This window comes from Schistocerca cancellata, chromosome 4 (genome assembly GCF_023864275.1).
Source record: "Schistocerca cancellata isolate TAMUIC-IGC-003103 chromosome 4, iqSchCanc2.1, whole genome shotgun sequence".
Taxonomy (NCBI): domain Eukaryota; kingdom Metazoa; phylum Arthropoda; class Insecta; order Orthoptera; family Acrididae; genus Schistocerca; species Schistocerca cancellata.
This window is the reverse complement of record NC_064629.1, coordinates 841,462,313-841,488,588: the sequence shown is the minus strand read 5'-3', so window position 1 is coordinate 841,488,588 and position 26,276 is coordinate 841,462,313. Positions and strand designations below refer to the sequence as shown.

The window sequence follows — 26,276 nt, the reverse complement described above, 5'->3', positions numbered from 1 at the left end:
CTTAGAGAAAGCTTTTGAAAATGTTGAGTGGAATACTCTGTTTCAAATTCTGAAGTTGGCAGGGGTCAAATACAGGGAGGCAAAGGCTGTTTACAATTCGTAAAGAAACCAGAGGCCAGTTATAAGACTCGAGGGGCATGAAAGGGAAGCAGTGCTTAGGAAGGCAGTGAGACTGGGTTGTAGCCTATTCCCAATGTTATTCAGTCTATATACTGAGCAAGCAGTAAAGGAAACAAAAGAAAAATTTGGAGAAGGAATTAAAATCCACGGAGAAGAACTAAAAACTTTGAGACTTGCGGTGACATTGTAATTCTGCAAAGACAGCAAAGGACTTGGAAGAGCAGTTGAACGGAATGGACAGTGTCTTCAAAGGAGGATATGAGATGAACATCAACAAAAGCAAAACGAGGATAATGGAATGTAGTCTAATTAAATGAGGTGATGCTGAGAGACTTAGGCTAGGAAATGAGACACTTAAAGTAGCGTAGTAGATGAGTTTTGCTATTTAGGGAGAAAAATAATTGGTGATGGTAGAAGTAGAGAGGATATAAAATATAGACTGGCAATGGCAAGAAAAGCGTTTCTGAAGAAGAGAAATTTATTAACATCGAGTATAGACATTAGTGTCAGGAATACTTTCCAAAAGGTTTCGTATGGAGTATAGCCATGTATGGATGTGAAACATGGACGATAAATGGTTTAGGCAAGAAGAGAATAGAAGCTTTCGAAGTGTGGTGCATAGAAGAATGCTGAAGATTAGATGGGTAGATCACATAACTAACGAAGAGTTACTGAATAGAATTGGGGAGAAGAGGAATTTGTGGTACAACTTGACTCGAAGAAGGGATCAGTTGGTAGGACGTGTTCTGAGACATCAAGGGATCACCAGGGCAGCGTGGAAGGTAAAACTCGTAGAGGGAGACCAAGAGATGAATACATTAAGCAGATTCAGAAGGATGTAGTGTGCAGTAGTTACTTGGAAATGACGAAGCTTGTACAGGATAGAGTAGCATAGAGAGCTGCATCAAACCAGTCTCTGGACTGAAGACCACAACAACCACAACAGAAATGTCAGACAACTCTTTAATCTCTTAAAGCATATGAACCATTGTACTTCACTGCTAAGTGACTTCGTAAAAATATTTTCAGGATAAGTTGGTGCGATACTACAATACAATGGATGTCTGGCGACGACAGCGAGAAACTGCCGTATAGACCAGGTGGCGTCAAGTCTTGCACGCTGCATGTTCGCGCTTACTTTAAGCCACGAGAAGTGGCAACAGGGACAGTATTGTCTCAGGAATGCTGTATTAATTCTTATGCCATACGTTTCTTGCTCGTTTCTGTCGACACTATTATTAAAATAGCACTAACTGCTTTTCCCATTTTCTGTAATAACGCAATATTTCAAACAAATGCTAATTTGACTAATAAAAATTACTCCTATTTTGAAAAGGGTTTATTTAAAACTGAAAAATTTTAGCACAGCTTCTATTGCTAATTGATAAATGGTTTTTTTACTCGGTTATGAGTATAATATAAAAAATCTGTTATAACCGAGTCTACACAAATACCGAGAAATACCTATTATTCAGAACTAAAATTCCAGCATCGGTTTTAACCGGCCGGTTTTTCTCATTCCTAAGTCAGTCTGAGTTACTAGAGAAGATGAAACACCGATTTTAGACCAAACAACGAACACAAAAGAAATCTCGCAATAATTCCGAGTAGAGAACTGCAAGCCTATGAAAACAGTTCTCATCTTGAATATGAAACTACAAAATACGACGGATAAATTGAAGCCCAGCAAAATGGATGCATCAAAATACAGAACCACAGCTGGAAGTCTCCTATACTTGTCAGTGTGTACCAGGCTGTAATTAAACAAGTTTAGTAGGAGTCTGAGTGAGGAAAACTGGCATGCCATCGAACACACTCCAAATTATTTGCGAGAGAAAACAAACGCTACACTCGCTTGTGGCAAGACTGGTAAGAAAATTGAAATTTTTGCGATTCAAACCACCGTAAATCTATTAGAGGATAATCGACAGTCTTTCGGAGTGTGATTGTGAGCTGGAGCAGCAGGAAACAATGGACTGTGCAACAGAGTTAGTTGCAATGAGAGGATCTGTGAGAGAAGCGAAATGGATGAACAGTTTTCTCAGTGAGATTGTTTTTTGCTCCATCCTTTGAAGATTTTCGTCGATAATAAAGACATAAAGAAAGCTGATGAAAACCGGAAGGCTTCAGAAAGAACCAATCGTATGGACCCAAAGATGTTCTTTGTGCAAGCGAATGTGGAAGTTTATAATATATAATGTGAGAAGAATATCACTTTGTGACCGAGGCAATCGACAACCTCAGGTTGAAAATCCATGTGAAGTTAATGCGATCGAGGACCAGGGGTGTAATTAATATGGATAATTTCTCCGACGGTCTTTCAAGTGCTTGAAAAAGCGAGAATCTCTCTCACTGTATTGGTTCGAATGAAATCTGCTTTTACAACTATCATGTGCTGTACATTTATTTATCCTTCCTATCGATTTTAAGAGAATATTAGTAGTTCCTGCTCAATTTCTTGCTCTCAAATTGTCTGCTGCTATTAATGGAATTTACCTCTTGACTAAAATTCTACATTCAGGAAGTCTTTCCCTTGGCGAGTACTTCTTCTTGCAAGACTAAATTGAACTGGCTGCAGATTAGTGTTAGCTTGCCCAACTAACGTAACGTTATTTCTTTTCACCAAGAGGCATTGCAGTTCATGTTTTAGGTGTAGATATGGAAATTTGTATGAGGGATGGTTAGTGGGAATCACAATCGCTGCCTCTGAGACCGACCTTTTCACAGATCACTTAAAATTAGCATTCCTGTAATTTCATGATCATTACTTGCTGTCCTGTCTTAGGTAAATTAACGATATTTTTGCCTTATGGAATCATTATGATGATGAGATGTATAATTCTTCCAGTGAAATAATGATTAACTTTTTCCAAATTAACCTTAAAATTTTCTCAGACTTGTTTAATATTCATCAACATTGTCTTACATGCTACCAATTACAATCTTTTTATAACGATAAATATTCAGTATTAAATGTCAGATATGTATTCTTCTCATAACATCGTAATATCCTGATCACTGAATGTGTGCATCATATTGTAAACATAAGCCAAGAGTACTAAAGTAATTACATAAAAGGTGTCTAGTACTTTCACAGACACACACTTCTAATTTCTAACCGAATTTCTTTTGTCTATCTGACTCTTATGTGACTCAATACCACTCGTCACCAAGAGTCTGCTTCTTCGTCATTCTGTTCTCACCTTGGTTACTGTACCTTTTTCAAATTGATTTTGTCTTTATGACTGGGTAGATACCTTTTACAGACCCACAGGTCAGAATTTTTGTTCAGAGTGGGGTCTGTTCATAATACCTGCACCTTTTACCTTATGGATAGCCTCAGCTCTTCTGACCAACTTCTTTTAAATCTCTAATGTGTACTTACGTCATGACAATTGGCGCTACATATTTCTGCTTCCCTCAGCAATCCTTTTCCTAACACCTGCTTTCTGTGCATCTTCTTATTTTCTTCTTTTGCTTCCATGTTTTTCTCGCCCTCTTCTTTCACCCCTCATTTTCTGTTAATTGTACATGTATCCTTTCTTTACATTTTAACCTCTACAGCTTTTAAATATAAAAAAGTCATCTCTTACATGCTTTCATTTTCATAAGTGGTGTTTGGTTTAGTGTAGTTAATGTAGTTATTAAAATGAAAAAGTTCTTGATGTGGACAGCATTTTAAAATCAAAGCGGTGTATGTCAAATCGTCTACATATATTTTTCGTACCCCTTCCGAACTCTTGAAGAAGAAGGAATCCCTGATATCACAAAATGTACATCACACATTTATAACAGCTTCCACTTTTCGTACCACCTTCATTGAGAAATATTAAATTTCTGACTCATCCACCAACTACATTAAGGTAAAGGCACTTGTAATTGACATATTGCTGGTAACTGACAACTGCAAATAAATTCGTTTTATATTTTTAAAAAATTCTCAGTGCCACTTTCGTGTGGGTCACCGTCAACAGTGAAATATGCCCTCACCCCATGAAACAGTATGCCGAGATTTGCACTTAAATGTGGGTCATTGGCACCAACACGGGAGGTTAGGAATTTTATGTGTCCCTCTCTCCTCTACTTGATGACCACCTACTGCTGATGTTAATTCACCACCAGGATTCAAACCATCCACCACTGCTGCGTTGAGCATGACTGCACAAGTGTGAGATAGTGACTTCAGCTACATAAATGACTGAAGTATGTCAGTGTCAACTAGTGATGTTTGTACCTTCAACTCTTTATGTTTTTCTAAAAACAATTTCAACTTCTTTAAAGCAATGAATAATAACGTACTACATACAAAAGCAAGAAAAATATCCCAGAACTTAATCTAATTTGAATGTATTATAAAGTTGGTTTTTAAATGTAAAATGTGTGGAGTTTCATTTTTTTAAATGACAACAACTGGTGATATTACTATTATTAATTAAAATAACGCTAGACTATCACTGCCAGTAATCTATTTACCTCACTCATGTTAGTATTATGAACTGGAATGAATGCTATCATTGATAACCTGATATAATAAAAATGACATTACTGTGACGCATAGAGTTTGAAAAAAGTACGGAAACACGAAAACCACGACACCTTACCATCCCTGTTACAGCGTAGGAAACCCGTTGTCATTCAAGACAATGTCTAATCGTCTCGAAATACCAGCAAGTTCAGGTAACTATGATAGAGGTGGATAGCGGTTACGCACCTTCCTCTCCAAAGTAGACCACAAAGGCTCAATAATACTGTAGTACTGAGATCTGGTGACTGTGGTGTCCAGGTGAGATCCGACAATTCATCCTCGTCCTCCAGAAATCAGTCCTGAATGATGTGAGCTATGTGAACAGATGGCCTATCGTCTTGGAACACAGCAGCACCATTGAGGAACAAACAGTGCACCATAGAATAGATCTGATAAGCCTTCACAATAATACGGCCTTGGAGAATAGCGATGGCGCCCATGGAATACCACCGTATGGCTGCCAAAATTCTTACCAATACCCCCCGACACCATGAATTACTCTTGTAACATAAACCCAGTCAGCAGCTGGAAACAGTGTGAAACAAGGCTCGCCCAACCAAATTACTTTCATCCATTGCTCCTTAGTCCAGGTTTTATGGCTTCGGCGCCACCTTTTCCAGTTATGGGCATTCGCATCACTGATGAGTGGTCTCGGTATGCCAGTTCGCGCTGTTATGGAGCTCCCTTCGTATTGTTTTGGTGCTGACAGGGTTCGCGAGTGCGACATCCAGTTCTGCAGTAAATTTTGCAGTTGTCGTCCTCTTACTTTTAGTACAATCGCCTTCACTCACCGTCTCTCAAGATTACTCAACATTCATGTCCGTATTGTGACTTAAAAGATGATGTTTTTACGCCCTCCGTGTATACCTTATAATTCTTCGATAAAGTTCGTCTTGAAACACGAAACATTTCGCCTCCATTGGTTATGGTAGTACCCACCATACGGGCACCAACAATCTGCAATTCACCTTGCTGCGATATAATGGACTCACAACTTTAGTGTTCTGATCAGGAACTGACGCTTGCAACGCACTGAGGACGTTGTACAGGTGCCGTTCGTGGTCAAATACAACACCACCACTTGCAGGCTTTGCTAACCTCTGCATTTATGTTCAGGTATCTGTTTCTCGCGGTGTTTCCATAATTTTCTTCGTCCGTTATAGACGCTGCATGTTGTATGTGAGAGACAGCGAACAATGTTTTGGTTTGAAGTTTCATTGCATCATTGCTTTCTAAATATATGTCCTAGTTGTAATATTATTTGTAGTTTCGTGCAGTGTAACTTACCAGTGAGTGTGAGAGAAATTAGAAAGGTTTGAAGAATATGATGCCTAATAACTGCAACTTACTCAACTTCACACTTGATTACGTAACCAGCATAAGTAACGTGGGGAAAAAGCACAGGTACCGGTATCACTGTTGTGAAATGAATGTAAAATGGTTTGTAAAAAATGTTTTATTCATGAATGTAAATTACGTCAGCAATACAGATACTCTAAAGTTGCACTTGTAAAATATATGGAACTACCGCAATAAATACATATTGTGAATATCACAGGCAGACAGAACTGACAACACACGCCACTACCAGAAATTGGGATATTTTTTTCTGTTGCCAGAAGACTGCCAAATTACTTGTGAATTCGTAGGAGAAATCTCTTACAAAAACAGACCACACTTCAACAAATACTTATTATGAAATATGCTGGATAAAAATTTCTAGTGTTACCATGAAAGTTACTAATATTAACGAGAAACTGTAACTTAAGTGAAACAAACTGGATAGTATTAAGTACACTTTAACTTTAAATAATAGATAACCATTCAAGTAGAGAAAAATAACAAAGTCAATTATTGTTTAGTAATTCTTATTTTTAAGTTATTATGTAGCTCACTGGAAAATTCAACATTATTAAGAGCTGCATGTAGTAGGACAAAATATCAGCGTAAAAATGGTTTTAACAAACACAATTTTTATTTTAGAACTGAATGAAGAATAATAAATTTTTATATTGATGACAGAATTGAGTGTCAGATGTACACATTTACTTTAAACGTTATTATCTGATTCATGTGTAATCCATTAAGTAGCAGAACAGTCTGTCATTTGAAGAAAAAAATTATATGTTACCCATTTAAAAATAAGTGTCCTGCATTTTCCATTCATAAAAAACTGTGAAAGAAAAGTTATTGTGTACAAAACCGAGTACTGTAGCCACTATGCTGTTCCCTTATGTTTTTAAAATGCTTTGCACCATTAAAATTACTCTTTATGTTCCTCTTGTAACACATAATGGTAAATATGTTTGCTATGTCTGACTGTAATGTTATTGCTCTGATTTGTGAAATTCATTTAGAAGCATATTAATTGTCACAATTATATATTTCTTACAATCATTGTATTGCTATGAGAAAAGCCATCCTAAAATGTAGTTTAAATTTTAAAGTTTGAAGATCATATTCTACATACTAAATTGTTGTTACATCGTTACTGAAGTAACAGAATATTACAGGTGTACAGATACTTAAAATAATAAAAAAGGAAATAGTGCCTTGTAAGGTGAAAAATCAATATGGGTAACTCAGCTTAATTATAACTTCTGTCTGTAGCTTGAATGGAAAGAGAGACTTTCATTTCATCATGTTTTAATAGCATAATCAAAACTATAGTTAAACATTACCAGATTCACTGTACAATTAAAAAAATTATGCAGTACATCTACACAGTGCTAGTAATAAATTACACATCTATAGTATGCCAACTCCTGCTTAATAATTTTATTAGGTTGAATGACCTACATATTTACCAAAATTTATAACAAATTAATACTTATATTACTAAACATTAGGCAGCATAAGAGCTGAAAAGATAAGAATGTAAGTGTCACCCAGTCAAATATCAGTCAGTCTTCGATTCTGTGTGTTTCCTCCATTGACATGCTAGTTTCCAATAAAACAGTCTAGTCATAATAAAAGCTGTGAAATTCAAATTGATGATATGAAGTTTGAATGGATGTAAATGACAATAAATGAAATGAGTTTATGGAATGTTTTTTGGAAATATATAGACACACAATGAGGGAGGAATGTTTTTATTCTAAGGACAACCACACTCATCAACAACCATTTTCGGGAGATCTCTCTTTATTATTTTGTTATCTAGACCCCAATAAATTAAAGACATTGATGAGAACTTGAGTGGAGCACAACAAGGCTGTAAACCTGGTAGGCTGTCCATCTTTCTATACTCCTCCAGTGGAGGTGTATGGAAGTTCACGTAGGAATCTGGCGTTCTGTGAGGTCCACCACAATCACCACGACAGTAATTTGCATAATAACCACTAGGTGCTATAATCCAGTCTTCCCATCCGATTTCTGTAAAATTAACGTAAAATTTGTTTTTGCAGCAAGGACCTTTGTCTCCGTCAGTGCAATCCAATGCTCTTCTTCTGACACGTCTAATGGCAGTTGGATCTGTGTGGACTACTAGAAATGGACGCTGGGTATCATTGGATAGACCCAGACTGCTAGGGTGACTTTGAGAGTACAGGTCACTTGTGGAGTCAATACTGTTAATCACCCTAGAGAAACTAGTCTCAGGATGTGGCTTATAATCAGCATCTGGTGGCCGCTGCTGGAACAGGATGGCTTCCACCATATCAGAACAACCAGAACAGTCTACCAGAAGGCGCAGACGTTCTCTTGGAGCATGTCTAGCAGCATACCAGTTCTGCACTGTTGATGTGAGATCAAATTTCAGCCATCCCAGTCCTGATAGTGTGACAGGTAAGGATGCTGCCATTTCTGTGTAGTCATCGAACTCCTGCAAGAAATAGAAACTTATACATATTGGATAACACCACAACACACAATTTCTCAAGAAAACAACAGGTTATGATTGAGAAACATCCGACATATCACAGTTGCTCTATTTGTTAAAGACAACAGCATATTCTACTAACATTCCGATTCTGCTGTTGAAGAGCGCCATTAATCATCAGCATACTAAATAGCTTTCTGCTTTAACTCGTGTGTTCAAGATTCGTCAGATTTACAATAAATATGCACAAATTTCTGAACAAACAATAATTTTGAGTATTTTCATATTTTAAATGAACAGAACTTCTCACGAGGAAACTTATCTACACCCATATTCTACAAACCACTATGAACTGCATGGCAGAAAACACTCCTCATTCTACCACATGTTAAGGTTTCTTAGTGTTTGTTTTGGGCGTAGAGGACAGCAAGAATGGCTGCTCAAATGCTTCTGTGTAGAGAGAGATTACTATAATCTTGTCTTTGTGCTTCCTACGGTAACGATCTGTGGGGGACTGTGGTACATTCCGAGTCGCTTATTCAGTACTGATTGTTGAAACGTTTTAAGTAGGCTTTCGCAGGATAATTGACGTCTTTCCTCAAGAGTCTGCCAGATCAGGTTTTTCAGCATTTCCATGAGTGTCTCTTGGCTCAGACAATCCTGTGAACAATTGTGCCGCCCTTCTTTACATACGGTCAACATCATTTATTAGTTATAATAAGTATAATTCCACACACTTCACCAATATCTGGAGGTTGGCTCACAAGAGTTTTGCAGGCGATGTCTTGTTTACAATTACTGTGTTTTTCCAGTGCCCTGAAAATGGATGAAACCTGCTACCTGCTTTATTTATGACCCATCCTATGTGATCATCCTGTTTCATATCTCCACAAATTGTTACACCGAAGTATATGTATGCGCGGACTAATTTCAACTGTGATTCATTATTATTGTGGTTATTGGCTATAGTGTTTTGTGAAGCGCACTGTTTTACGTTTATTGCCATTTGCGACACTTTGAAATCTTTTTAAGACCTGACTAGATATTTGTGCAGATTTTTTCAGACATTATTTTTTTTTATTTCCCTTTGTGTTTGGTAATCATTGTCACAGCAGCTGTCTCATGGTCACTGAACCAGTTTTTGTGGGCAGACTCAGAGAGGTCCGATCTATTTGTTGCCATTATATCTAATAATGTTTGCGTCGTGAATGGGCTTCTGAACTACCGGTTCTAAGCAGTTATAACAGATTAATCTGCAAAGATAATCAGTATAAATGAATGTACTCAGATTGTTAGAACTTACATTCAAAATCAGTGAGAATGCTAGATGATGCTACAGCAGTAAATTTTAGTGAGGATTTTGAATGAACTGACTGTATTCTTGGTTGTTCTGCACTACCATTTTTTTCTAAAATGGTATGGAAATATATATAAAATACATTTGCAGTTAAAGTGTGCAGGGCATGGAAAGTGAAACTATCAGATGATGTACCAGGAGACACATATATAAGGATCTACCACATTAGCGATATTGATTACATGTGTTTATAAATGCCTGAAGAAGACCAGATATATAAATTAATTGAAAACTAAAACTAAACTCCGTCCGAACAGGCCTTGGAAGGCCCAACGGCACCGACCGGCCGCCGTGTCATCCTCAGCCCACAGGCGTCACTGGATGCGGATATGAAGAACTTGCATAGATGTGGTATACATTTAATTGACAGATGAAGTGTGAAGAACATACATGAAACATTCTTGCATCACCAGGGTTCACACTGGCTTACCTCCGAGTCGGGTGTCACCACACAGGCGTGTGTTACTGGCATTGACTACAAAAGTAGACAATGAAGTTCATAACAATATAGGAATGTTAACTAATTTCTAACACAGTTTCTGAATCCATAAGACAACATAGATGGCTTTCTACGAATGCATAGCCACTGTTTTGAAAGCTATTGATAAAAAATTGCAAGCTGTAGGTATCACTTTAAACTTAACCATAGCTTTCGATATGATCGGCCATAGATCTCTTCTTGAATATTATGGCATTTGGGGCCTATGAAATGAATTGACGCATTCATTTGTTAGCTACTACAAGGAAAAAGTAAATATAAAAGACGCAGAAGTACAATGCCAAGCAGTACCAGAATATTTGTCAGAAGAGTGATTCATCATCTATAAGATACTGTAGGGGTTATTAATGAGCTCTCTTCGATGCCTGATTTATATTAATGATATGAACGTGCATATTCATTCTCATAAAACAGTTCTGTTTCCTGATGACACAACGGTGTTTGTAAAAGCAGCAAAAATAAAGATTTCCATCATGGAATGAGTGTTATAAGTCAGCTCAGTTAATGGTCAACAATAAACTACATCATAATAAACTACAAGAAAACAGTATCAATAAATTTTCATAGCTGCTGAAATAACATCTTGCTTTAGCCTGAAGTCATTTTAAATAAAGAGGCAAAATGTTTCTTAGTATCTGTATATGAAGTGACCTAAAGCAGTGCAAACATATTGAGTACATCAGTTCCAGGATGATTACAGACTGTAACCTTTTAAGTGCCCCGAAAGGCTAAATAAATGATCATTCATTATTGTGTGTTTACGATGCATATATTAACGCTCATCTGAAATATGGTCTCATATTCTGATGAAATTCCCCAGCAGATCAGGGGGCCTTCAGGATCGAAAAGGAAGTAATTACGGTTATTATAGGGCGCAGAGCTGGACAGTCATGTAAACTACTGTATGAATTACTGGTAATGACACCATTACCATGGCTATAGATTATAGGACACACTATTGTTCTTAAAAAATATTATTTGGCAGTGTTTGTAATATGAGAAAAAATTATGACATACAACATCGTAATAGAATATCAAAAGGAAACTTACGTGTAATCCCAACAAATACATGTTTTTGTCGGATAGGTACATGCTTATGGGAATAAAACTATTCAACAAGTAGTCACGTTATAGTATTTAAAATGTACCGGTAAATTAAATTTAAAGACACTAGAAATATCTATTAGAGTTTAACTTCAGTATCACTATTTCCATTCAGTAAGTGAACTTTAGCATATGTACATATAGACACGAATATTTTTCTTTTTAAGTACAGATTTAAGTCAAGTACAATATCATTTAGCACACAATACAGCGAATGAATAAACAGGCTGAATAAATAAAATAGTGATTCACTTGTGCATCTGGTTTCTTCGATGCCGCGAAGTTTCTTCTGTGCTTTATTGCTATTGATTGTATGGTGATAAGCATATTAAAGGGTATTAAAGGGGTGATTGTGATAAATGTTGTGCTCCATAGCATCCTTAAATATCTAAATATATGAATAACCACAAAATACAGTTTTATAGGCTAACTGAGAGCAGAAAAACAACGTTTGACGACCTAATACATATGAATACACATAGGTAAATCATTTTAAGAAGCTAATGGAGAATTTTAAGTTATTTCCACAGTAAAATGTTACAGCGTCTAACTTCAGAGTAGAAATCATAGGCACTTTTGCCATTATACTAAACGTATTTTCCGAGTATTACATTGAGAACTGTAGGAGACAATTCAAGTGTAAGGGAAATTTGGATCTGCTGACAATAAATTGGTGAAAATTTTTTGATTCAGTGAATGTAGAGATAGTAATCAGGTATTGTAGCATCGTTGATCACTGTTGTTGAAGAAAATGCTAAGAAAGATACTGCTTCGTATCATACGTGACAAGTAAATTATCAGAAGCAGACAACAGCAAACTTTCAGCTCTGAGGAGGAGATTGTGTTACAAATTCATACATACTGTTTGCCACATACTACATAATCTTGTGCTACAGACAATAGATACAGATGGGAAAGATGTACAATAGTTCATTAACAATATCAGAAAGTTACTACACAAGGAGAAGGATATGCATTCCAGATTCGAACCAAACGGAATCGTTGCTCATAAACAGAAACTGAACAAAGTCAAACGAAGCATAATGACAGCAGCGCATCAATCATTCAATGAGGTTGAGAGCAAGGTCTTATCAGCAGAGTTCGCGAAAACGCCTAAAACGTTTTGGGCTTACTTCTGCTAATATGTAAAATCAATCAGTGACCGAAATCATTGCTTCCTTAGCCTGAATGATTTCCAGACATTTCACTCGTTGGAGGTGTCTGGAAAAACTGATCAGCTATTTGTTCAACAGGGCCACAAGCAACTAAACCATGTGCAGGGCAACACCACAGGACATATACAGCCATTTTTTATCCTATAATGTGAAATTAGGGGCTGCAACTGCAACATATGGGATCCTCGTGCCATACCGCAGCGTCAGTCAGGAGCCTTATACAGTTCTGTAACGATTATAATTTGTGTATCATCACGTCCTTAACTTGTGACCAATGAAGTTAATTTTAGTGAAATATACTCTTTTTCTTGTTTCAATGAACTCAAAGACTAGTGGTATATAGGGTGGTCAGCAGCAACCTGAAAATCTTGTAAGGGTGTTGCAGGATAGGTTGTGCTGAGAAATAACTGTTAAGAAAAAAAAATCGACACATTGCGCCATTTCCGAGTTAATTAGCGTTGAAGTTAACCAGTGAGATTGTTGCACATGCAAATTAAACAGGCCCACCAGATATACGGGCATTCAAAAAGAAACGAGTCGGAGGCATAATTACAGAAACCAGTACCTGTATGTTAGAAGTATTGACCCTGGCTGTTGAGCAACTTGTCCCACTGTGGCATAAGGTGGTGAATGGCTGTCTCATAAAATTCCCGGGGCTGCGATGTTAACCAGTTCCGCACGTGCAGCTGGACATCATCGTCCGAGGTGAATCGTTTGCCCCTCAGAGCCTTTTTAAGGGGACCAAAAATCGCGTGATCACAGGGAGAGAGGTCCGGGCTGTATGGAGGGTACCCGAGAACCTCCCATTTGAATTTCTGCAGGAGTGTCGCTACCGTGTCGGCCGTATGAGGCTTCGCAATGTCGTGGAGCAGAATGACCCCACGAATGAGAGTGTCTGGTCGTTTTGATTTGATCGCTTGGTGAAGGGTGGTCAAGGTTTGCGAGTAATGCTGAGCATTTGCTGTTGTCCCGTGCTGCATGAAGTGAACCAGAACGGGGTTATCTTGGTTCAAAATGGTTCAAATGGCTCTGAGCACTATGGGACTTCTGAGGTCATCAGTCCCCTAGAACGTAGAACTACTTAAACCTAACTAACCTAAGGACATCACACACATCCATGCCCGAGGCAGGATTCGAACCTGCGACCGTAGCGTTCGCACGGTTCCAAACTAAAGCGCCTAGAACCGCTCGGCCACCCCGGCCGGCCAGGGTTATCTTGGTCAAAGAAGAACGTCACCATAACATTTCCTGCACTCGTGTAGATGGCCTTGGCTTTTTTTGGTGGTGGTGACTCTGGATGCTTCCACTGGAGACTTTGTCGTTTTGATTCTGGTTCAAAGTGATGAAACCATGACTCATTTCCAGCCACCACTTGTGCCAGGAACACGTTCCCTTGGCGGCAGATGTGGCCGAGCGGTTCTAGGCACTTCAGTCCGGAACCGCGCTGCTGCTGCGGTCGCAAGTTCGAATCCTGCCTCGGGCATGGATGTGTGTGATGTCCTTAGGTTAGTTAGGTTTAAGTAGTTCTAAGTCTAGGGGACCGATGACCTCAGATGTTAAGTTCCATAGTGCTTGGAGCCATTTGAACACATTCCCTTCCCGAGCATAGTGCTGCAGATGAGCAAGACAGTGGGCCATTCGACATGCTTCCTGGTGTGGTTGAAGACTGTGGGACACCCATTGGGCACACACTTTGCGCATGTGCAGTCGATCCTCCATGATCGTGTGAAAACTTTCGATGCTCAATCCGACCATGGCGGCTATGGTTTTCACTGTCACTCGGCGGTCCTGGGTAAATGAGTGCATCCACCAGCTGGACGATGTCATCGGTAATGCAGTGTGATGCTCCAGACTGTGCATCATCGGCTAACGACACCCGTCCTTCCCTGAAGCGCTTGTGCCACACCTTGATCCTGGCAAGGGACATGCAGTGTTCGCCGTACACTTGTGACATTCGTCGATGAATGTCAGTTCCTCCTACTCCTTCCGCTGTCAGAAAACGAACAACACCTCTTTGCTCGTCTGTTGACGCCTCCAAGTCCCTGTTTGCAATGCGACTGGCAGCGTTGGAGGATTGATGCATGCTGCTGCTAGCTCTCTATATTCACGTGACGTGCACGTGTGCCCTCTATAGACGGGCTGTGAACTTCCACACTCTGGCTGGAACCACACCTCGTACACACGCCACGATGTTACCCTCCTGTCACCGGTTTGCGCATTCCAGACTCTGGCTCGTTTCTTTTTGAACGCCCCTTACACAATTAGTGTACATTGTACTCATGTTATAGATGATTGCGCACGAGACTGGTCAGCCTTTGACTCGGTTTCGATCCTTACTATCGTCCCATGTCCAGTTTTTGTGTCGCTCTCTTGTTCAGTTTTGGAAAATCAAAGGAAGGAGCACATATGGGGACACCGTCTCTGGTGGGTAGCTTGAATTTGGGCGGGAACGGCCTGATTGGCTAACTTCAGTGCTGATTAACTTGGAAACGGCGCAACGTATAGAATTTTTTTCTCAACAATTGTTTATCAGCACTACTTACCCTGCAACACCCTTAAAATATTTTCAGACTATTTATGGTCACCATGCACATTAAAAAATCTACACAATGGAATAATGGCTTCTCTTTCAATCCAGCATACAGAAAATGACAATGCATTTCTTGCTGACAAATAAACTGAATGGAGAGAATGATTCCTCAGGCTGGAACCACATGTTCCAGCAGGTATTCAAGGATATTTTAATTATGTGTACATAGGTATAATTAATATGTGAACAGCAATATAAATATTAGTTTAATGAAATGAAGTGAAAATAAATGAAAGACTACTGATACAGTAAACAGCCAATATTGCTAACAAACACTTTTAACACCCCATTTCTTACAGAGGTGGGTTGCTACATTTGTCACCGGTAAGTTTGGCAAGAGACGCAAGTGTTACAGGAACACAAATGGGAATCCTTGGAGGGAAGACGATGTTATTTCCGAGGAACGTCATTGAGAAAATTTAGGAAACCAGCATTTGAAGCTGTCTGCAGGACGATTCTACTGCCGCCAACATACATTTCACATAATGACAACATAATTACACAAATTATGTATTTCCCGTATAGGAGAAGACAACTTTATCAGGCAGCGACTTTCAATAAAGTTGTTCTCTCCTGTACGGGAAATACATAATTTGTGTACGAGTACATGTTGTGACGCAGGAACGATGACATATGGAAGTTTGGGTCTGGTACTGATAGCCAAAGCGGTTAAGGCGGCCGCTCGCCTAAAGCGGGAAATCCAGGTTCGACTTCCGCTCCGACACAAATTTTCATTGCCGTCATTCCCTTATACAACTAATGGTTGTTCGTATTCGTAACTACGAATACATTTCATGTATGTATGACAATACCAGAGACTGCATAATCTCGTAATCACTGTTCCAGCAAATTAAGGACAACAATAAACGACTTATGGTCGAGTATAGGTGAAAGTAGACTGTCAAATTAAGCTGCCTTGTCGAGACAATACGACACAGCTACTAGATCTGACTTCATTGACACAATGAATGATTTTCTCATGGCGAAGTGAAATTACAATCAGAACACAGTTCCTGGAAAGAGATAATTTCTCAGCTTTTAGTCATAGCTCTTTTCTTTCACTTCTAAATACTAATTTATGAATAATGAATATTTTGTGACGAGTGAATAAAATCTGTTATGCATCACACGTCATACTAAAACCAATATACACTCCTGGAAATTGAAACAAGAACACCGTGAATTCATTGTCCCAGGAAGGGGAAACTTTATTGACACATTCCTGGGGTCAGATACATCACATGATCACACTGACAGAACCACAGGCACATAGACACAGGCAACAGAGCATGCACAATGTCGGCACTAGTACAGTGTATATCCACCTTTCGCAGCAATGCAGGCTGCTATTCTCCCATGGAGACGATCGTAGAGATGCTGGATGTAGTCCTGTGGAACGGCTTGCCATGCCATTTCCACCTGGCGCCTCAGTTGGACCAGCGTTCGTGCTGGACGTGTAGACCGCGTGAGACGACGCTTCATCCAGTCCCAAACATGCTCAATGGGGGACAGATCCGGAGATCTTGCTGGCCAGGGTAGTTGACTTACACCTTCTAGAGCACGTTGGGTGGCACGGGATACATGCGGACGTGCATTGTCATGTTGTAACAGCACGTTCCCTTGCCGGTCTAGGAATGGTAGAACGATGGGTTCGATGACGGTTTGGATGTACCGTGCACTACTCAGTGTCCCCTCGACGATCACCAGTGGTGTACGGCCAGTGTAGGAGATCGCTCCCCACACCATGATGCCGGGTGTTGGCCCTGTGTGCCTCGGTCGTATGCAGTCCTGATTGTGGCGCTCACCTGCACGGCGCCAAACACGCATACGACCATCATTGGCACCAAGGCAGAAGCGACTCTCATCGCTGAAGACGACACGTCTCCATTCGTCCCTCCGTTCACGCCTGTCGCGACACCACTGGAGGCGGGCTGCACGATGTTGGGGCGTGAGCGGAAGACGGCCTAACGGTATGCAGGACCGTAGCCCAGCTTCATGGAGACGGTTGCGAATGGTCCTCGCCGATACCCCAGGAGCAACAGTGTCCCTAATTTGCTGGGAAGTGGCGGTGCGGTCCCCTACGGCACTGCGTAGGATCCTACGGTCTTGGCGTGCATCCGTGCGTCGCTGCGGTCCGGTCCCAGGTCGACGGGCACGTGCACCTTCCGCCGACCACTGGCGACAACATCGATGTACTGTGGAGACCTCACGCCCCACGTGTTGAGCAATTCGGCGGTACGTCCACCCGGCCTCCCGCATGCCCACTATACGCCCTCGCTCAAAGTCCGTCAACTGCACATACGGTTCACGTCCACGCTGTCGCGGCATGCTACCAGGGTTAAAGACTGCGATGGAGCTCCGTATGCCACGGCAAACTGACTGACACTGACGGCGGCGGTGCACAAATGCTGCGCAGCTAGCGCCATTCGACGGCCAACACCGCGGTTCCTGGTGTGTCCGCTGTGCCGTGCGTGTGATCATTGCTTGTACAGCCCTCTCGCAGTGTCCGGAGCAAGTATGGTGGGTCTGACACACCGGTGTCAATGTGTTCTTTTTTCCATTTCCAGGAGTGTACAATAGCTGCAATAAACGTTAACATACCGATTTGGTATTACTTACAATCTGTAATTCATTTACTACTATGATATACTTAATTTCATGTGCGCATTTTTTGTCATTAGCGTAGTTCATATAAGTAACGGCTTTCAGTAATGGTTCGTTTTTTATATCTGCTTGTATGAGTTAAAAAATTGTATATGTTTACGGGGAGTGGGAGGGGGAGGTGGGGGGAGCACATTTACGCAGTAAGGTGGAATGAAATTAGTAGGAATATTAATTTTTGCGATGGTAATGTTTCAGCAGACTGGTAGTTTTTTATCATTCAGTTTTGAAGGATATGTAAATGACTAGAATTTCCATGATCTGCAACAGCTAGAACCCCATTAGTGTTATTTATTGATGGGATCAGATGATGGAATTACCAGTTGTGATGGCGTTACTAACGATTGTGCAGAAAGTTAAATGGCTCTTAGGTCAGACAGCAGAAGTAGTTTGAAAAGTGGGAATTATTTTAAAGTGAACCAGTGTTGGACACAAGGAAGGAATAGGGCAAGCTAGATTATTCTAGATCTTACTGATCACGAAGACTTACAACACCCAACACCAAGGATGAAGTACAGCAGAGGCTACTGTATGACATGTGCCTGGCATTCGGAAACTAGTGCTGAATTTTATAGAACCCAACCATCCACTACTAACACTTGGCGACTGTCGACATTTGCATCTACATCAGAGCTCTAGAAGCAAGCGTGTAGTGCGGCGTGAATGGCATATGGTGTATCGCTATCATTTTAACCCCTTCCTATTCTATGTAAGGATCTGACACTGCTCAGGAATACTCCAGAAGAGAATAGACAAGCGTAGTGTAGGCGGCCTCTTTAGCAGATCTTTTGAATCTACTAAGTGTTCTGCCAATAAAATGCAGACTTTGATTCGCCTTCTACACAAACTTTCCCATGTGATGGTTCCAATTTACGTTTCTCTTTATTGTTACCCCTAGATGGTGCGGTGAATCAATAACTCTAAAATTTTAACAATACGAGTACACCATTATTTGAAGTGCGCCTACGCCGTCTCTTCGAATACAGAGTACGAAATCCACTTCCGAAAAATTCCAGAAGCTTGTCTGTACGCACCTGTATACTCCCACAGGATGGTCAGAAACTGTCTGACAAGGGAACCTCCCCATCGCACCCCCCTCAGATTTCAAAAAATGGCTCTGAGCACTATGGGACTCAACTGCTGAGGTCATTAGTCCCCTAGAACTTAGAACTACTTAAACCTAACTAACCTAAGGACATCACAAACATCCATGCCCGAGTCAGGATTCGAACCTGCGACCGTAGCGGTCCTGCGGTTCCAGACTGCAGCGCCTTTAACCGCACGGCCACTTCGGCCGGCCCCCTCAGATTTAGTTATAAGTTGGCACAGTGGATAGGCCTTGAAAAACTGAACACAGATCAATCGAAGAAACAGGAAAAAGTTGTGTGGAACTATGAAAAAATAAGCAAAAAATAGAAACTGAGTAGTCCATGCGCAAGATGGACAATATCAAGGAGTGTACGAGCTTAGGAGCGCCGTGGTCGTGTGGTTAGCGTGAGCACTGCCGAGTAAGAGTTCCTTGTTCAAGTCTTCTATCGAGTGAAAAGTTTTAATTTTTTATTTTCAGACAATTCTGTGGTTAGCGTGAGCAGCTGCGGAGTGAGAGGTCCTGGGTTCAAGTCTTCTCTCGAGTGAAAAGTTTTAATTTTTTATTTTCAGTCAATTATCAAAGTTCAGGCACTCACACGTAGTCAACTTCGCTCTCCAAAATTCCAGGACATGTTCAGATTTGCTTGGACATATGCAGGATATGACGGTCTACACACGGAAAAATTTGAAAACGTTAAAAACATATGTTTTGACAGAGCACAGGGAAAACTGTGCGACTGTGAAACTGTTGCATTCATTTGTTGCAGTTTATATGACAAACTCTTATGTTTTCATCACTTTTGTGGGAGTGATTATCACATCCACAAGAAAACCTAAATCGGCAAGGTAGAAGAATCTTTTTGCCCATTCGCCAAGTGTACACATTAGGTGGGTCGACAACATATTCCTGTCATGTGACGCACATGCCGTCACCAGTGTCGTATAGAATATATCAGACGTGTTTTCCTGTGGAGGAATCGGTTAACCTATGACCTTGCGATCAAATGTTTTCGGTTCCCATTGGAGAGGCACGTCCTTTCGTCTACTAATCGCACGCTTTTGCGGTGCGGTCGCAAAACACAGACACTAAACTGATTACAGTGAACAGAGACGTCAATGAACGAACGGAGAGATCATAACTTTGCGAAAATAAAGAAAGTAAACTTTTCACTCGAGGGAAGACTTGAACCAAGGATCTCACGCTCCGCAGCTGGTCACGCTAACCACGGGACCACGGCGCTCCTGAGCTCGTATTGGCCTTGATGTTGCCTATCTTGCACATGGACTACTCTGTTTGTATTTTTGCTTTTTTTTTTTTCACAGTTCCACACAACTTCTTCCTGTTTTCTCGATTGATCTGTGTTCAGTTTTTCAAGGCCTACCCACTGTGCCAACTTATAACTAAATCTGAGGGGGGTGCGATGGGGAGGTTCCCTTGTGAGAAGCTTGTAAAGGTGTTGCAGGATAAGTTGTGCTGAGAAATAGCTGTTAAGAGAAAGATTCGATACATTGCTCCGTTTCCGAGTTAATTAACATTGAAGTTAGACAACCATGCAGTTGCACGTGCATATTCAAGCGGTCTGCCAGATACAATTAGTGTCATCTGTTCTCAAAGCGTAGATCATACCGCACCAGACTGGCCAGCATTTTTTAAAATTTTCTGTTAATTCTGTAGATGAAAGCTGTGTGTAGTAAAAGAAACAAATAGCAGAATTTTTGTCTCGTGGATTTTAGAACGAACTGACGTCGAAACTGCAATGCGCTCTTCGGATTTAAAATCAGAATTAAGGAAACAAAGTGCTGTAATACAAAATGCAGAATATAAAACGTGCTGAATGGGCACTAATAAATTCTTAGCCAGAAAAACTTTTATGCAAGAGAAAACCAATGGGAATCATGTCATGTAAATTCAAAGTGGATTGGCGGGGAAAGGCTGCAACGAGACTTTATGCGGAATCGCCGGCGACGAGTGCAAATGCGTGCCGACTCACATTACCACCTAGAGCCCCTTATCCGCAGCCCCGTCCATGGTTGGTTGGTTGATTTGAGGGAGGGGACCAAACAGCGAAGTTATCGTTCCCATCGGATGAGGGGAGAATGGGGAAGGAAATCGGCCGTGCCCTTTCAAAGGAACCATCCCGGCATTTGCCTGAAGCGATTTAGGGAAATCACGTAAAACCTAAATGGCCGGACGAGGTATTGAACTGTTGTCCTCCCAAATGCGAGTCCAGGGTGTTAACCATTGCGCCACCTCGCTCGGTTGCCAGCTACTTTGAGACTCACTCAGGAGGTCTAACGTAACTGTGCATCCGCACTGAAGGTGGTGGATTCATTACCCATTCAGGCGATCAGTTATATGAATGTGTGGTGTCTGTTCCTTGGGACAAGTCCCAAAGAACAGGCACCATGCGTTCATATAAGGGAATCATATCGGCAGTCGACTTAGATTTTTCTCTGTCTCTCCCCCTCCTCCTCTCCCCCCTCTCTCTTTCTCCCTCTCTCTCTCTCTTCCTCTCTCTCTCTCTCTCTCTCTGTCTCTCTGGGAGACACGGAAGTTCTGTACGGGGTGTCCACAAAGACCCGCTATCATTAAGAAAAATCATAACTTGGAAAATGTTAGAGACGTTTATCACCTCCCAAAAAATTTTACTCCTTTTTCTTTTGTGGCAGATTTGACTTGCAGTGCATCAAAATGGCGACAGGCCAGGAGGAGGCTCAATATGTCATCTGGTACACCGAATCCTAACCGGTGAAAATGGTACTGTGGAATTAACGACGTCAGTATGAAAGGGCATGAACAGGAAAAACAAAAATAATGAGGTGGTTTAAAAAACTTTAAAGAAACAGGCGATGTCAAAGACCTTCTTCAAAGTAGACGTCTACCTGTTTGTCAAATACGCATTGCTAGTGAGCTTAATTGCAACACAGTCCTCGTGAGTAAGTTCATCGTGGATCACGCTAATTGTAGTAAGCAAGATCAGATATCCATAAATAGCTACATGAGCTGTTATCCCTATTTTCGTAGAAAGTGATAATGGTCCAAGTATTACAACCAAACGTTCGACCTCTGCGGTATGCATTCGCGTATCCCCCCATAGATGGTGACAATGACTGCCTAAAAAAGTACCTGTTTCCAGCTGAAGTAAAGTTCCACAATTGTGGACATGTGAATCGCCACGAGATTAATATTTGGGGCACCTAAAATCAATTCAACACACCTGAAAACATCTATGATAGCCCAAAGCTTAATGGTATGATCTAATGCACGGTAGGGTGTATTTTTGTTTGAAGAGAAAACCATAACGAGAACTGTTTACCTGGACATGCTCGAACAGTTCCTGCTACCACAGATCGAAGAGCTGCAGCCGTCCATCATCTTTCAGCGCGATGGTGTACCCTCACATTGGAATTTGAACGTGCGAGACGTATTAAATGACACATTTCCTGGCAGATGAGTGGGTTGCAGTGGCCCGATGGCAGGGCCCTCGCGCTCTCCCTGTCACGCATTTAGACTTCGTTTTGTGAGGTTACGTCAAGGATGGCGTGTACACAACACCAGTCAATGACATCGCTACCCTTCCTGCACAAATCAGTGAAGCAATGAAGACTGTCGATGACGTAATGCTGACCCGTACATTGGCAGAACTCGAATACCTTTATTTCTAAGAGCTTCGAATGGGGCGCACATTGAAATTCTGCCATAACAAGAAAAACTTTGAGGGCTGATAAACGTTTTACAATAACCCACAATGCTCTAACAATTTCCAAACTATAATCTTTTGAAATGATAGCGGGACTATATAATGATGATGGTGGTAACACAGGAAACCTACTATTAATTCGACATAGGCATTAATATGAAAAGTCTTCTGACACCCTTTGATGTTCGTTCCAAAGGCCTCAGCCATGACTAAAAGAGTGCATGACCTGTTTGTGCAATCACTAGGACCAACAGTACAATCTTCGGTTAAGGCTTTCCGCTGACTTCTGATACACGGAAGGAGGAACTTGTTTACATTCCTCCTGGAGCATTGTGAAGAATTGTTGCTGGGTATTGGGGCTAAATGGTTTCACACGCGTCCTTGACAGAGATGTACGTACACGAGTGCAGGGAACTGGTCGTCCACTGCCACTGAATTCTTCGATTTCTATAAAACTTGGTTAGACGCAGATCAGGGTTGGAAAACAATTGTGCCACAACACGTCACGATAAACAGTTTATCAGTAATGAGAGTAGTTTTGAGTCGAAGTAGTACACGTTCGATTGCATAGTCTGACTTTACTGAGAGGTCATTCAATATCGTGTCCAGAGACATAGTATACACTCCTGGAAATGGAAAAAAGAACGCATTGACACCGGTGTATCAGACCCACCATACTTGCTCCGGACACTGCGAGAGGGCTGTACAAGCAATGATCACACGCACGGCACAGCGGACACACCAGGAACCGCGGTGTTGGCCGTCGAATGGCGCTAGCTGCGCAGCATTTGTGCACCGCCGCCGTCAGTGTCAGCCAGTTTGCCGTGGCATACGGAGCTCCATCGCAGTCTTTAACACTGGTAGCATGCCGCGACAGCGTGGACGTGAACCGTATGTGCAGTTGACGGACTTTGAGCGAGGGCGTATAGTGGGCATGCGGGAGGCCGGGTGGACGTACCGCCGAATTGCTCAACACGTGGGGCGTGAGGTCTCCACAGTACATCGATGTTGTCGCCAGTGGTCGGCGGAAGGTGCACGTGGCCGTCGACCTGGGACCGGACCGCAGCGACGCACGGATGCACGCCAAGACCGTAGGATCCTACGCGGTGCCGTAGGGGACCGCACCGCCACTTCCCAGCAAATTAGGGACACTGTTGCTCCTGGGGTATCGGCGAGGACCATTCGCAACCGTCTCCATGAAGCTGGGCTACGGTCCCGCACACCGTTAGGTCGTCTTCCGCTCACGCCCCAACATCGTGCAGCCCGCTTCCAGTGGTGTCGCGACAGGCGTGAATGGAGGGACGAATGGAGACGTGTCGTCTTCAGCGATGAGAGTCGCTTCTGCCTTGGTGCCAATGATGGTCGTATGCGTGTTTGGTGCCGTGCAGGTGAGCGCCACAATCAGGACTGCATACGACCGAGGCACACAGGGCCAACACCCGGCATCATGGTGTGGGGAGCGATCTCCTACACTGGCCGTACACCACTGGTGATGGTCGAGGGGACACTGAATAGTGCACGGTACATCCAAACCGTCATCGAACCCATAGTTCTACCATTCCTAGACCGGCAAGGGAACTTGCTGTTCCAACAGGACAATGCACGTCCGCATGTATCCCGTGCCATCCAACGTGCTCTAGAAGGTGTAAGTCAACTACCCTGGCCAGCAAGATCTCCGGATCTGTCCCCCATTGAGCATGTTTGGGACTGGATGAAGCGTCGTCTCACGCGGTCTGCATGTCCAGCACGAACGCTGGTCCAACTGAGGCGCCAGGTGGAAATGGCATGGCAAGCCGTTCCACAGGACTACATCCAGCATCTCTACGATCGTCTCCATGGGAGAATAGCAGCCTGCATTGCTGCGAAAGGTGGATATACACTGTACTAGTGCCGACATTGTGCATGCTCTGTTGCCTGTGTCTATGTGCCTGTGTGATCATGTGTCAATAAAGTTTCCCCTTCCTGGGACAATGAATTCATGGTGTTCTTATTTCAATTTCCAGGAGTGTAGTTGTAACTACGAATTAGCAGAATAGTGTAGTAGTGGGTAGGAAAAAATCAGTTATCAATTTTTAATCCTAGTTTACGTATCTCATTATAGGTTATTTTACCTGAATTGAAACGTAGGTACCGCGCGACTGCTACGGTCGCAGGTTCGAATCCTGCCTCGGGCATGGATGTGTGTGATGTCCTTAGGTTAGTTAGGTTTAAGTAGTTCTAAGTTCTAGGGGACTGATAACCACAGATGTTAAGTCCCATAGTGCTCAGAGCCATTTGAACCATTTGAAACGTAGGTTGTTTAATTTCGTATGCATGTTTTGTCTGTTTCATCCTTGGTCAGTCCTGGGATTTTTATCTGCCACTTGCCCCTTGTTTCACATCCGGAAATGTATGCTGATGTGAAAGACGCCGAGATACATCGTGGCTAGGGGTTCACGTTAAACTATGTACTATTTGATCCACAGTATACAGACACAGCTATGTAATGCCGAATTGACCACTAGGTACCATGAGAGTGGACGGAGAGTCTTGTGTTATCAATAGAGAATCAGCAGCAGAGTAGGTCCGTCAGGAGAGCTGTATGACTTCGAACGTCACTAGTTATTAGATGTCACTCCAATAAAAATGCACCAGAGACATTTCAACCCTTCTAAAGCTGGTGAGTTCGACTGCTGGTGATGTTTCTGTGAAGTGTGAACACGAAGAAACAACCACAGCCAACAGAGTCAGAGACACCTCATTTACTGACGGTCAGAGACCGTTGAGCGTTTTGGAAAGTGGTTATACAAAATCGCAAGAAATCTGTGGAAGTAATCACTTGTGAGTTCCAAAGTGCTACCAGCAGTCTATCTAGCGCAATGACTCTGCATACGAAGTTAAAAATAATAGGGTATAATGGAAGAGCAGGTCCTCATAAGCCACACATTTCTGTAACCACATTTCTGTAACCAATGCGAAGTGATACAGTAGGTAGCGAAGCCACTGAACAGAGAAAGACTGGAAACGAGTGATTTGGAGGGATGAATCACGCTATACCCAATGGCAATCTGACAGGAAATTTTGGATTTGGCTAATGCCTGGAGAACGTTACCTGCCATCTTGTGTAGTGCCAACTGTGAAGTACGGAGGAGGTGATGTTAGGATATGGTGGTATTTGTTACTGTTACAATGTGCTCCCCTTATTGCACTAAAGATAAACGCAAAATGCGGTAGGATATGAGAACATTTTACAGTATTCTGTACTACGTATGATAGAAACATAGTTCGTAGACGATGACTGATTGTATCAGCACGGCAATGCACCATGTTATAAAGCAGCATCTGTAAGACAATGGTTTTTGGAAAATAGCATTCGTGAAATGGACTGGCTTGTCGAGAGTCCCGACCTGAACCCAGTATAACGCCTTTGGTATGAGTTAAAACGTCGCCTTCGCTCCAGAGTCCAGCGCACGATATCACTGCCTTCTCTGGTCTCGGCTCTTGAAGAATAATGGGCTTCCATTCCTCCACAGACATTCAGACACCTCATTGAAAGTCTCCAGCAGCGTCCAATCCGTCATAAGGGTGAAAGGCGGGCACACCACATATGAATGTCCACTAATAGGTGTTCGGATAACTTTGATCAGATGATGTCG

General features: G+C 41.9%; 1 protein-coding gene across 1 annotated transcript in view; it reads right to left on the bottom strand.

Annotated features, from left to right (window-relative positions):
* Window positions 1–6,115: 6,115 nt before the first annotated feature.
* LOC126183469 (inhibin beta chain-like) overlaps window positions 6,116–26,276 on the bottom strand; it is a 327,394-nt gene continuing 307,233 nt past the window's right edge. The window contains exon 3 of the mRNA XM_049925481.1: window positions 6,116–8,468. Coding sequence (XP_049781438.1) covers window positions 7,743–8,468 — 726 coding nt within the window. The 3' untranslated portion in view covers window positions 6,116–7,742. The remainder of the gene's footprint in view (window positions 8,469–26,276) is intronic.